Genomic DNA, 13,129 nt, shown 5'->3' with positions numbered 1-13,129 from the left:
GCAATCACTCACTCGACTACTAAGCCTAAGGGCTAATCTTATTTCGAGTTCGAGCAATCACTCACTCGACTACTAAGCCCACGGGTTACTCTTACTTCGAGTTCGAGCAAGCACTCACTCGACTACTAAGCCTGAGGGCTAATCTTATTTCGAGTTCGAGCAATCACTCACTCGACCATAAATCCTAAAGGCTACGCTTACTTCGAGTTCGAGCAATCACTCACTCGACTACTAAGCCTAAGGGCTACTCTTACTTTGAGTTCGAGCAATCACTCACTCGACTACTAAGCCTAAGGGCTAATTTTATTTCGAGTTCGAGCAATCACTCACTCGACCATACAGCCTACGGGCTACATTACTTCGAGTCCGAGCAAACGCTCACTCGACTACTAAGCCTAAAGGCTAATCTTATTTCGAGTTTGAGCAATCACTCACTCGACCATAAATCCTACGGGCTACATTACTTCGAGTCTGAGCAAAGGCTCACTCGACTACTAAGCCTAAGGGCTAATCTTTTTTCGAGTTTGATCAATCACTCACTCAACCATAAAGCCTACGGGCTACATTACATCGAGTTCGAGCAAATGCTCACTCGACTACTAAGCCTAAGGGCTAATCTTATTTTGAGTTCGAGCAATCACTAGCTCGACCATAAAGCTTAAAGGCTACTCTTATTTTGAGTTCGAGCAATCACTCACTCGACTACTAAGCCTAAGGGATAATCTTATTTCGAGTTCGAGCAATTACTCACTCGACCATAAAGACTACGGGCTATAATACTTCGAGTCCAAGCAGACGCTCACTCAACTACTAAGCCTACGGGCTACATTACCCCGAGTTCGAGCAAACACACTCGACTATTAAGCCTAATGGCTATTTTTTCAAGTTCGAGCAAACTCTCACTCAGTTATAAAGACTACAAGGTCCGACTTATATCAAATTGCCTAAAGCCTCGAACTTATGAAAACTTTCATAAGGTATGAATGAAACAAAATTTTCACAAGGCAGAAAATGAAATAAAGGCAAGTCGGGAAAGGAAAATATCTTTATATATATGAGTATTTACAAGGTCCGATCAGGACCCTACACAAAAAAATCAAAAATAAAAAACCCTAAGGTTCCTGATTATCTCCGGGAGCAATCTCTTCTCCCTCGAGCTCCTCCCTACTCTCAGACCCACTCTTGCTCTCGTCATCATCATCATCATCATCGGAAGCCAGGTCTCCAGCATTGGCTTCAAGCTCTTTAGCCTTTTTTATCTCTTCGGTAAGATCGAAACCTCGAGCATGAATTTCCTCGAGGGTTTCCCTCAGAGATTAGCATTTGGTGAGTTCAACAACCCAATGTGCTCGAGTTTGAGCAGTCTCAACAGCCTCTCTCATTTGTACTTGAGCGGCTTCAGCATCAGCCCGATAGACGGCCACGGATGCATCCGCCTCGGTCTTTGCTTTTTCGGCTTCAAATTTGGCCTTAGCAAGTTCGGAAGCCAACCGAGCCTTGAACTCCTCTATTTTTCTTGCTTGAACCAAGCTCTTCTCCTTCATGACTTGAAATTGACTTTCGGTCGATGATAATTGGGCTCGAGCAGCCTCTTTATCTGCAGCAAGGTGGTCCATACCTTATTTCCACCCCAAGGTCTCCGCCTTTATTATATCGACCTCCTCACGGAGCTGCCCGATCATCTCGAGCTTCTGCTGCAGCTGTGAGATCGAAATATTAGCCTCCGTTCCCGAATCGAGCCCATGCGTTTTTAAGATTTTCATTACGTGCTCGGTCTGATCTTGGTGAGCTTTGGCCAACTAGGCTCGGAGGTCCTTGGTCTCCTCCTCTCTTTGCTCACAAATAAGTCTGAGGGCATTTCTCTCATCCGAAAGAATTCGAAAGTCGGCCTCACGTTGGCTCAGCTCTGCCCGAGACTTGGAAAACTCCTCTTGATGAAGAGCTAAAGCCTATATGAAAAAGAGAAAAAGTTAGGCAAAAAATGGAAAAATATGACATCAACAAAGGGAATCGAAACTTACTCGATTCAGGGCTCGTTGAACCTCGAAGAAAAGGCCCGACGCGTCACTCAGGCCGATAGCATACTCGATACCGGTAAACAAATCACGAAAGGGGTCTTCTCCCTCATGGGCCCCGGCTACCTCGAGAGTCCCCAAAGCTCGGGCTTCCCGAATTTTCCCTTCGAAAAAAGCAAGGAGAGTAGGCGAGTCTCCGATTACTATCGCCCCAAGCGAGTCGCTTGGGAAGTTCTCCTCAGTTCGATGAGCTTCAGGGCCGGCCCCTTCAGATATACCCACCGTTTGTTGACTTCGGTGGGAGGCATTCTCGATCTCCAATGACTCGGGGACTTTGTCCGAGTCCTTCTCCGATATCTCCTCAGTTCGAGATGGAGCCTCATCAACCGCCATCGACCCAGCTGCCTTTGGGGCATCGATGGTTTACTTCACTCTGGCTACCAGTATGGACCCGTCATTTTCTTCTTCTTCGTCGTCTTTATCCCTTAGACGCCGAACTAATTCTTCGGTCAAAGGGATAGTATTCTTCCTCGGCTTTCGAGCCATCCTTGTCTTAAGTTTTGGATCCTCGGAAGTAGAGGCCTTTTTTCTCTTGTTGTCCTTCGCCGGATTCGAAACCGGGGCCGAAGTCTCTTCCTCGCCAGACGAGGACCTCATGACCACATCTTTGCCTAGCCTACACACAAGAAAAATGGTTAAGTATAAAAATGACATTTTGTTCGAATCATCGAAGACTTGGGAAAGAGGCTTACCATGAGTTTTAGCCTCCCATCGACCCTTTGATAAGTCGCGCCACGAGCGCTCGGCATATGTGGAGGTCGAAGCTAGGTCCCGTACTAACTCTCAAGGTTAGGAATAGCACCGGGCATCCAAGGAACCACTACATCACGGAAAAGGATATCGGTAAGAAAGAAATGAAGGAGCAAAACAATAGGAGCTAACGGTAGAATTATACTTACGCTTCATGTTCCATTCCTCGGGAAATGGCATCTTCTCGGCCGGGATTAGGTCATAAGTCTTCACTCGAACGAACCTACTCATCCAGCCTCGGTCCTTGTCCTCGTCTATGCTCGAGAACAACACTTTGTTAGCCCGGCGCTGGAGTTTTATTAACCCATCTCGATAGAGGCGGGGGCTGTACAATCTAATGAGGTGGTCGAGGGTGAAAGGCATCCCCTCGACTTTGTTGACGAAGAAGCGAATCAGAATAACGATCCGCCAATAAGAAGGATGGATTTAGCCTAGGGTTATTTGGTATTGGCGGCAAAAATTGATGACAACTGGGTCGAGTGGGCCCAACGTGAAAGGGTAAGTATAAGCACTTAAAAACCCTTTCACATGAGTAGTAATATCTTCTTCGGGAGCCGGGATTATCACTTCTTTGTCCTCCAGTTGCAATCTTTCCTTAACTGTTTAAGATGCCCTCGGTTATCGAGCACATATACTTCGATACTGGCTCGCATCTACCAGGAACCAGGAAGCTTTGTCGATCTTAAAATCGGAGGTAAGAACACACCCCCGGGAACACACTCCTCAGGTCGTGGCTCCACCGATGTTTTGTCGCCGGCGGACCGCAAAGAAGAAGCTTTTTCGTTTTGAGGAACGGTTTTCGACGTTTTCGCCATTTGGATTTGAAGATTGAAGATAGAGGAAGATGACAAGATTTGGTGTTCTAACGAGGGATTCTGCAGTGAAAATCACAAATTTACAGATGAAGAACTTAGAAGATGCGAAAAGGAACTTAGAAGATTTGGAGATTAAAAATAAAAAGTGGTAAAAAGAGGGGCTATTTATAGGGTTGGCAATGACGGTTCAATAGCAGCAATGGCCGACCATCGCCTGACACGCATTTAATGCCTTGGTAACTGAACCGACGGGACATCCATCACGTACGTCATGGTCGGGTTCGATGCAAACGTCAGTGTATATCTAGTCATACTGTTGGAAAATCATGTCGTTTCTCGCTACATTCTTCCCGAGAAACGAGGGGACTATCTGTATACCGTCAAAATCGATTTCGACCTTCGTATGATTAGTCAAGATTGGAACATAATGGACCGAAAATCATCTTTATAATATCGAGATGAGATCTGAATCCAGGTTACCAAGCTCAAATTTCTGGGACCGATCAAATACCGAGCTCGAGTCCAAATCAAACTATGAAGTGAAGCGATGTCATCGAGCTTAAGAGCCAGAGACCGACCAATATCAAGCCCGATTCGATACCGAGCCCCGAGTCAATATTGAGCTTGAGTTAATATCGAGCTCTAAATCTGGAAATCAACCAATACCGAATCCGATCAAGATCGAGCCAAGAAACAAGAGCCGTTACAGCTGCACTAAGGGAGAGAATCTCGGCGGGAATAATGGAAAAGCTAATCTATCATGGGATCCCCACTATGTATTTTTAATTATATCTAAAGTAGAATTCCTCCACTATAAGAGGGATAACTACTATTTCTGTAAGGAATCCAACATTAAGGCATTCATACACTCTCATATTCGTATACTATTGATATTAACAGAGAAATACAGTAGAGATTATCATCTTGTGAGCTTTATGCATTGATTCATCTTGCTTGTTCATAAAATAGCTTTCTATTCAATTTGGTTTATATTTCATTCTTTATACAGTCAATACTCAATATATTTCTACTTACTTTTCTGATTTGTGCCAAATTATACCATGTACCCTTAGAACTACGTATAAATTCAACTCTATCTATTTTTCGGGTAAACAATACTAATAACAATTGAAGCTAACAACGCTAATCACAAAGTAGACAGCCACAAACTATCACCATGGAGAACTTTTCAAAAATATACCCCAAGACTTCGTGAAAGAATTTATATAAGCATTCTAAGTCTGTTATTAGCCCATCCTAGAAATTAACCAGGAGTAAGCAAGAATGTATTGTCACTACAGAATATATCAAATCAAGATCAAATGGTTTCTTCAAATCACCACGGAAAACGGCACCTCACCAACTAGACAGGGAATGTCTGACCCACCGTCGGAATGGTTTGTGGGTTCCGAACAGCTATAGTGGCTGAATCTAATAAGATAGCAATTATCTGACCATCCTTCCAAAACTGATTGCAACCTGAACCAAAACCCTGAAATTAGTAAATGAGAAAAAAAAAATGAGGATAAGCAACAATATTGCAATCAAAGATTAAAAAAAAAAAATCAAAGTTGATCACAGAGCACCTGCGTTTCAGAAGGGAAACTAACAGCTGCCTTGCAGATGTAGCTAAATCATAAATGAATATGCTTTCCACTTTGTCTGACCTCATAACATCAGTTCATAGGCCATTCAAAGACAAACTTGAGACAAAGTAAGTAGCGAGCAATGCATAGAGGTGAAGAAGGAACAGAATGCTGCGGGATGCTCAGGGGTATATCTTTCAACTTTTTTCTTCCATATATGCATTTTGAAAAAGAGGAAAGGTGGAAGGAGGAAGACGCTACATTTGACCATATGAAAGAAAAAGAAACAAGAAATCATAACCTAATGATGATCGAGTCAATTTAGAAGAATCATTGAATTTACAAATGTCTGAATCTTTCTCCATGTACAAATTGCAGATTACAGTGGCACAACAATTACAAGTTTCTGCCTTTAATCCATAAGAGACCTACAATTAGCATTCAGTTGCCATGTCACTGCTAAATGTTTCAAATCAGCTCCCAGTGGCTGCTTGTTGCAACAACTCCCTGGCGGCGTATCATTGATGCAAAGAATCAGCTTCCTTCCATACCCCGCCTTTTATATCAATAAATTTGTTCTGTTTATTATCTCTTTTAAGCTGAACCTTCAACTTTTTCCCATCTAGCTGGAAACCATTCCTCATTTTGATTGCGGTTTGTGCAGCGTCTGGAGAGTCATAACTTACAAATCCTGCAGAAAGAAGCTCATTCATAAGCGCAAGGGTGGAAATACTGATTTTGATTGAATTATTAGAAAGTCTTTCATACCAAAACATTTACTAACACCAGTAGCTTTGTCCACAAAAACTTTGGCACTCAAGACCACACCAAACGGTTGAAATGCATTTGCAAGCTCTTCATCACCAAATTCTTGAGGAATGTGGTAAATAAATAAATTAGCACCAGGTGGACCTGTAACAATGTGATTTCTCTTCCATAAGTAAGCAATTTAATTTCATATAACAAATATCAACTATTCACTACAAAGTCAAGTGCAAGCAATTCAATTTGACAAACTTATCAAAAAAAGGAGGGGATTTTTTTTTTTGTGTGTGTTTGTTTGGGGGGGGGGGGGGGTTCAAGTACATTCCGCCATTCTACTGCATAAAGTGGTCCAACCCGGAAAATAACCTAAATCTATATGCTGGTTACATTGAATCCATGTCTATATAGTCCAGACCTTATCCTTTTCTTTTATGATACTAAGTTTGCAACTTGTCTAGGAAACCTCGGTCAAGAAGTTGGAAGACTGTCATGATAGGGAAAAAGAAGGGAAATAGCTAGTTAAATAAAACAAAGATAACAATACTGGCCAAAGATCTCTATGCTCTTTGATAATTGCAGGAATGACATATAATTGACAATGTCCTAGTTCGCACGTCACATGCATTAATTTAATTATTCCAGTAGGTCCATCCAAAACTAAGCCAAACTAACTATCATCAGTAGACTGAATAAGTACTTTCTACATCACTCTCAGAAAGGCCTTGACAAGATCTCTGTCATATTGCGAGTCTGATTTCTTTTTCTGTTTCTTATATTAGTTGCTTCCTTTTCAAAAGAATTGGTGCAAAATCACCATCTCAGCTATCTTGAAATCATTAAAGAGGAACACAAGCTCTGGAAAACAATAAACCAAGAAAGAAAAAGTAGCCTCATTCAGACAGATCCCCTGGGACTGATCCGCTTCACGTTAACCAGTGTTACTAAAGCATCTCAAAATAAACTTTTGCCAACCTTCAACTTGACCCCCTGTATTTGAACTGACACTTGAAGATGCTGCAGAATGCCTGTTTGCAGTATAAGGAGGTAGAGAACCAGTAACGCCTCCAGGATAGTGCATGGGATATAGAAGCCCTTGTACAGGCCTGTAAGCAGATGCCAGGTAACTTCCAGGTGACGTGGCATAATTTCTTGGGGCAAATCCAGGTGTTAGACCAGGTGCAACTCCCCGTAGACGGTACTGCATGAGCCCATATGTCCCATGAGCCTGCAAAATAGCTTGTTAACTTGAACTACTCTTTAAATTGATTACTGAAGCCAGAATGAGAAAGAAATGTATTAAAAAAGAAAGAACCATGAGAGGAGCATGCCAATCCAATATCACATATAGAGCAAGGTAACCAAGGCTTTTGACTTGACAGCCAAATTTACTGCTGAATACAATTCAACCAACCTGATAACCATAACCATTATACGGTGGCATATAACCCATGGATAGAGCTCCATACAAAGATGGATGCTGTCCAGAGTTGGAAGCATTAGATGCCTGAGATAAAGCTTTCTGAGCCCTCCTAGCTTGCCTTTCCCTTTCTGTATCTGCCCACTTGACTACCAAAGGAACAGTTGAACCCTGGATGGACAGTATAATAAAAAAATTCATAAGGATTTAGTCAATGTGCTTAAATCTTCATTGTAAAAAAAATGTAAATAAACTTGCACAGCTCAAGGGTCCCGTTTTCGCAGAAAAACTAAACTCTCGAACTTTAGATTACTAGGAAAAGAGATGCCTAAATTCAGATCATCACTAAACTCTTATAGAGAAAGCAAAGTAATAAGCCAGAATCAAATTTCTGGAAAATGACAATGTACAGAGAAAGCAAATAAGATAGCAATAACCAGCACTTACTCAAGTATCTTAATGATAAAAACTCCACACAGGGTTAGACTTGCACAGTACAAATATTTAATTGAATGTTTTTAAAACATTAACACTTCCATCAGCCTGGGCACTAATTTGCCCCATGTTAGGTTTTAATTTCAAAACTAATTAGGTAAATATAAGTGGACATCCACCTCTCAATCAACTGCTGAGGATTCGTAAGTTCCTCTAGAAGACTAGAACATATGAGCTCCGAAGGGATCAAATACATATCTCATAATACAAATGTTTATTTTGCTTTTTACAGGTTACTACTTAAGCTGAAGAATTACACAATAGTATCTCCAGTGATTAATCAAATTGCTCGGTAAAATTTTCCAGTAAACTAGAATCACGTCGATTCAGTCAAAGGCTTCAAAAGGCAGACGACAAAAATGTCTAGAATGCCTGAATGAAGTGCCATGTAGAAATGGCACAGAAAATAAATCAGCAGATAATGTCTCCTGGTCCTCTGAACAGAAAGTGGTAGCATTCAGGTCATTCTGTTGGCCCTGCTACAAAGAGACAACATATCATATAAGCCATTCAAATAAACAGACGAGATGCCACCTTCACTAATTGACCCCAACTTACAGCCAGAATTGGTGCACCGTGCACCCATGATGAAGAGAATTGAGTAATCCTGCAAGGAGTGATTACATAACTACTGCAAGGGAGAAGTAACTCAATATTTGAACTTACCAAAAAAATTATTCTGAATATTTGACCAGTACTACAGCTCCAGAGAAAGGATAATAACCAGTTCAACTATTAAAGAGAAGTTACATGCAAAGTGCAAATTTAAAAAACCCAGAAAGCTCAAATTCCAAGGTTCACTTTAGTGACCTAATACGCAGATAGAAACAAACCTCCATGGTATGCTTTCCATTAAGGGCCTCTATTGCTGCAGTTGCTTGTTCTTTTTTCTCATACTTCAGAAAAGCATATCCTACCATAAACAAGACATTTTCTGGTGATGAATTAATTTTTCCCTTACAGAAAGTTTAAGTGAAAGATTATTAGACAATGTCAGCTGTACCTCTACTAGTTTGCTGAGAACCTCTGAGAATTTGCAAATCTGTAATGGTCCCATATTGAGAGAATAAGGAGGAGACTTCGGGGTCAGAAACATTCTTTGGCAGCATACCCACAAAAAGCTTGTGCTCTGAATTTCAGGTTAAGAGAAAGAAGAAAAAGAAAGAGAATGAGAGAAAAAGTTACCAACTATATACAGCATCACATAAACAAAACAATGATAGTATATAGCAAGGACCCTCTTTTTACGGATAAGTATTGCAACAACAGAGTACAAGGTAAAAAGAGGGAAAACAAGGAAAAGTAAACAAACTGGAATCATTTGAATCAAATATAACCATGAAAGATCAAATATCATAAGACCAGAATTGAAATTATAGTACACCTAGTCTTTCCAACTCGCCATCAGCATACTTCACTTGCAACGGACTAGAAGCCTGAATAGGACACAGAGAACAGGACGTCTTTATTATCATAAGACAAACATGTCATGCCAATATAAAAACAGCAGATCACAAATAAACTTAATAAGCTTAGTACTTAGGTTAGATGTACCCTTGCATCCATCTCTTTTTTTTTCTGGAGATAAATGTGCAAAATTAAAGCGTAAAATACAGCTTATTACCAGTGTGGAACCATATTTATAGATTTATCAACTATGATTACCCTGGAAATGACCTTCATCATACTTCTTTTGACAAATAGGTAAGTGAAAGGACCTTCATCATACTTATTCCTTTTCTTCTAAACACGAGAGAATAGCACAGAGTGTGAAAAGCATGAAACCTGATATTGATCACTCTTCGTTTGCAACGTCGCGCGACTCAGATTTCTTTTCTTTTTTCCCTAGCATATGTGCCCCCCCCCCCCCCTCCCACACACACACACAAAGCATGGGAAGCTATTATCCATAATATAGTGCATTCTTCTTCTTTTCCAACTTTCTCACAAGCTTCTATTCTCTTTTAAACAGCTTCTTCACTTTCCTAGACAATCTTGTAGCTACAACACACTCTCAGTAAGTCTTTGGCGTATCACGGACAGTGGCGGAGGCAGGATTACCGCCAAGGGTGTTCAAAAAAAGAAAAAAGTTAGAAAGGTTACAGCTAGTGGGAATAGAACCAATGACCTTTCAAAGGTTTTGAACCCCCTTGACCACTAAGCTATGCTTTTGGGCTGTGTCAAGGGGATTCAAAACATAAATATATAGAGGTAAAAAACAGATTTTGCCTTACATATACAGTGTAATTTTTCGCGAAGGGGGTTCGGGTGAACACCCTTCCGCCCCCCTAATTCCGCCCCTGATCACGGACCAGGATCTGCTTATAATGTACATATCTTGTAAAAGAATAGGGAACCTAGATACTATTACTACTGCTAATTCTGCTCCCCCATCATCCATAGGCTCTCCTAGAGAACCTTTCCCCTCATTGCACACTCTACTGTAGTCTATACAGACATACCAAGTTGTCTATTCAGTTAAGATTTCAATGGAACACTGCTGTTCTTTTCAATTTACTACGTTTCGTAAACATTAGAGGACGGGACGTGCAGCTTGAATCCAGAATTCAAGTCTTGGTAAAGACCATTCAACAGTCTCCATTATTACATCAAGATGGTACAGTTCGTTAAAAGAACATCCAATCACGGACAGAATTTCGACTTATACTCCTAAACTTACAACTTTTAGTAGCCAATTCACTTCTTACTATACAGTCACGCTGAAAACAGATTGTCCCTGTATTCCTGGTGTTAGAACATGAAACAATGCCACAACATTTCTCTTGAAGATAGTCAATATAGTAACTTTAGCAACTAGTTAAAATATCAACATGGAACTTTACTATGACTGTATTGGGGATTTGACCATCCCCCAACACCAGCAAATAAATTTCAGTGTGGTGTCCGTGCTAGGTTGCATGCACCTCGACTAATTTCACAGGGTACCAGCTACCTCCCACTAGTACAGATACCGGGCAACTCTCTCCAATAAGGCTCGGATAGATGGGATTTGAGCTGATTAATTTTGGAAATGAGAATCAGCTCATTAATTATGGAAATTAATGAACTATAATAAATGAGTTTAGGATTGAGGCATAGTTATTATTGTTGCTGTAATGGATAACAAACGGCACAGAGATTCCACCGCATTATAAATTCACAATGTTTCGCATATCTTGTTTACTAAATCAAATAAATAAAGTATAATGTATGTCCGCATTGATTAGAATATACAAAAAGACTGACCCCAGGAAGCGTCTTCTTATTGTGACAAGCAGTTACAGCCTTGTCCGCTTCTTCTCTCGAAGGACAAATCACAAAACAACATCCTGAAAAAACAGCAAAGTTATTGTTTGAGCAAACAAAACAAACATGCAAACGTTAGAAATACTACTGGAATCGCACATTGCGATCCAGAAACATGTAAATTAAAGGTGAAGACTAGAGCGTGAACCTCGAGAAGCGCGTGTAGCCTTGTCTTTGATGATGTTGACTTCGTCAATAAGTGCGAACTCTTTGAACATCGTCATGAGCTCTTCTTCGGTTATGTCCTTTGGCACTTGACCTACGAACAACTTCACGCTCTCCTCGCTTTTCTCACGCGCCCTCTCTTCCTCCGCCATTAATGTCAACGACACACGTGAAATCACACGCTCTCTCTGAAACTGTGTTCTTCAATGTCTGGCTATTTTCGTGTCGAGTCCTTTTTTTGGGAAATTAGAGACTTTTTAGATGGCAAAAATGGAGTTTCGTTGCTTTATTTAGAAGTTTGACAGGCGTAAATAACCTTGGTTTAGGGAGTATATTACGAGACTGCCACTGAAATTGCTTTTTGCGCTCCTGTGACAGTTGAGGAGACGTGACGCTTGTAACCGATAAATTCGACAAAAAGACAATAATGTAATGTGGATCTGAAACAGCTTGCACTTACATTGACGTAATTGCCCTTTATTAAAAATGTCTGGTTCCTTGTCTCACGTTTCTTTTCAATTCAGCTAATCCTAGACGGATAATACAACGAAGATGGGCCTATGTCGACCAAATTGTCATTATTGAGTTCAATTATTATTCAATAAAATCAAAAATGACTATTTTTAGTAAATGTCTCGTATTCATATTTACGCGGATGCGCGGAATATTTAAGTTATTTGAATTATATGTAAATAATCTTAAAATATAAATTTTTTTTAATAAATATAGATAATCACTGGATATTAATAAAAAATACTACATGAAAAAAATTAATCATTTCTTCTATTTTTCTTTTTTGATACCATTGTCGCCGGTGTCATTGGATCCTAAAAATAGTCATGAAGCAAAATAATAACTCATATTTATAGCAAAACAATCAAATGTTGAGACTCTGAATAACTCTTTGGATACGACTTGCCTCTTTTACTACTACTTGAACTCTTATTTGGTGTGTTGATATCTCTTAAAAAAATATTTCTTTTTTTAAAATTTCAGTTTCTAAAACATTATTTTTCAATAATAATTATTTTTATAATAATGTCAGTGAAAATATTATCCTTAATTCAAAACTCATTTTAGTTGACTATCTAAAATTTTAAAAATTTCTTTAGCAAGTGAATTTTTTTTTTCCAATATGACTCCATTTTGATATTTGACATTAGCCATGTTAAATATCTGAGTTATTTGAATTATATGTAAATAACCTTAAAATTTAAACCTTCTAAATAATTATAGATAATCGTTAGATATTAATTAAGAAACACTACATGAAAAAAGACTAACATTTTCTCAAATCTCGTAGTGATAATTTTATTTTTGCATTATTCTCATTGGTGTTATTGGAACCTAAAAATAGTCACAAAGCGAAATAATAACTCATATTTATGGCAAAGCACAAAGGTTGACACAATATAAACGATTCTTTGATTACGACGTGACTCTTTTAGTATGACTTGAAGTCTTATTTGGTATGATATTATCTTTTAAAAAATATTTCTATTTTGAAATTTTAATTTCTAAAACTTTATATATATTTCAATAATTATTATCATTATAATGATGCAAGTGAAGATATTATTCTTAATTTAAAATTCACTTTAATCGGCTATCTAAAAATTTAAATGATTCTTTAGCCGAAATTTTTTTATTTCAGTATGACTCCATTTTAAGTTTATCGATATCTCTAGCTATAGATTTTAAATTTTTAATACATATATATATACAAAAAAATTATTTTTTGAATCATTAAATGTT

General features: G+C 39.1%; 1 protein-coding gene across 1 annotated transcript; it reads right to left on the bottom strand.

Moving 5' to 3' along the window:
* Window positions 1-5,526: 5,526 nt before the first annotated feature.
* On the bottom strand, window positions 5,527-11,667 carry LOC107791082 (RNA-binding protein BRN1-like). The gene is made up of 9 exons (XM_075244266.1): window positions 11,358-11,667; window positions 11,150-11,232; window positions 9,288-9,339; window positions 8,907-9,032; window positions 8,737-8,816; window positions 7,403-7,579; window positions 6,964-7,216; window positions 5,995-6,138; window positions 5,527-5,917 (listed from the first exon to the last, which is right to left on the bottom strand). Exons 1-9 carry the CDS (start codon window positions 11,524-11,526, stop codon window positions 5,745-5,747), a joined length of 1,257 nt encoding a protein of 418 aa, XP_075100367.1. The 5' UTR covers window positions 11,527-11,667; the 3' UTR covers window positions 5,527-5,744.
* Between the last annotated feature and the right edge of the window lie 1,462 nt (window positions 11,668-13,129).

The sequence above is a fragment of the Nicotiana tabacum genome, chromosome 22 (assembly GCF_000715075.1).
Source record: "Nicotiana tabacum cultivar K326 chromosome 22, ASM71507v2, whole genome shotgun sequence".
Taxonomy (NCBI): domain Eukaryota; kingdom Viridiplantae; phylum Streptophyta; class Magnoliopsida; order Solanales; family Solanaceae; genus Nicotiana; species Nicotiana tabacum.
The sequence above is the reverse complement of the archived record's forward strand: the minus strand, read 5'-3'. Positions and strand labels throughout refer to the sequence as shown.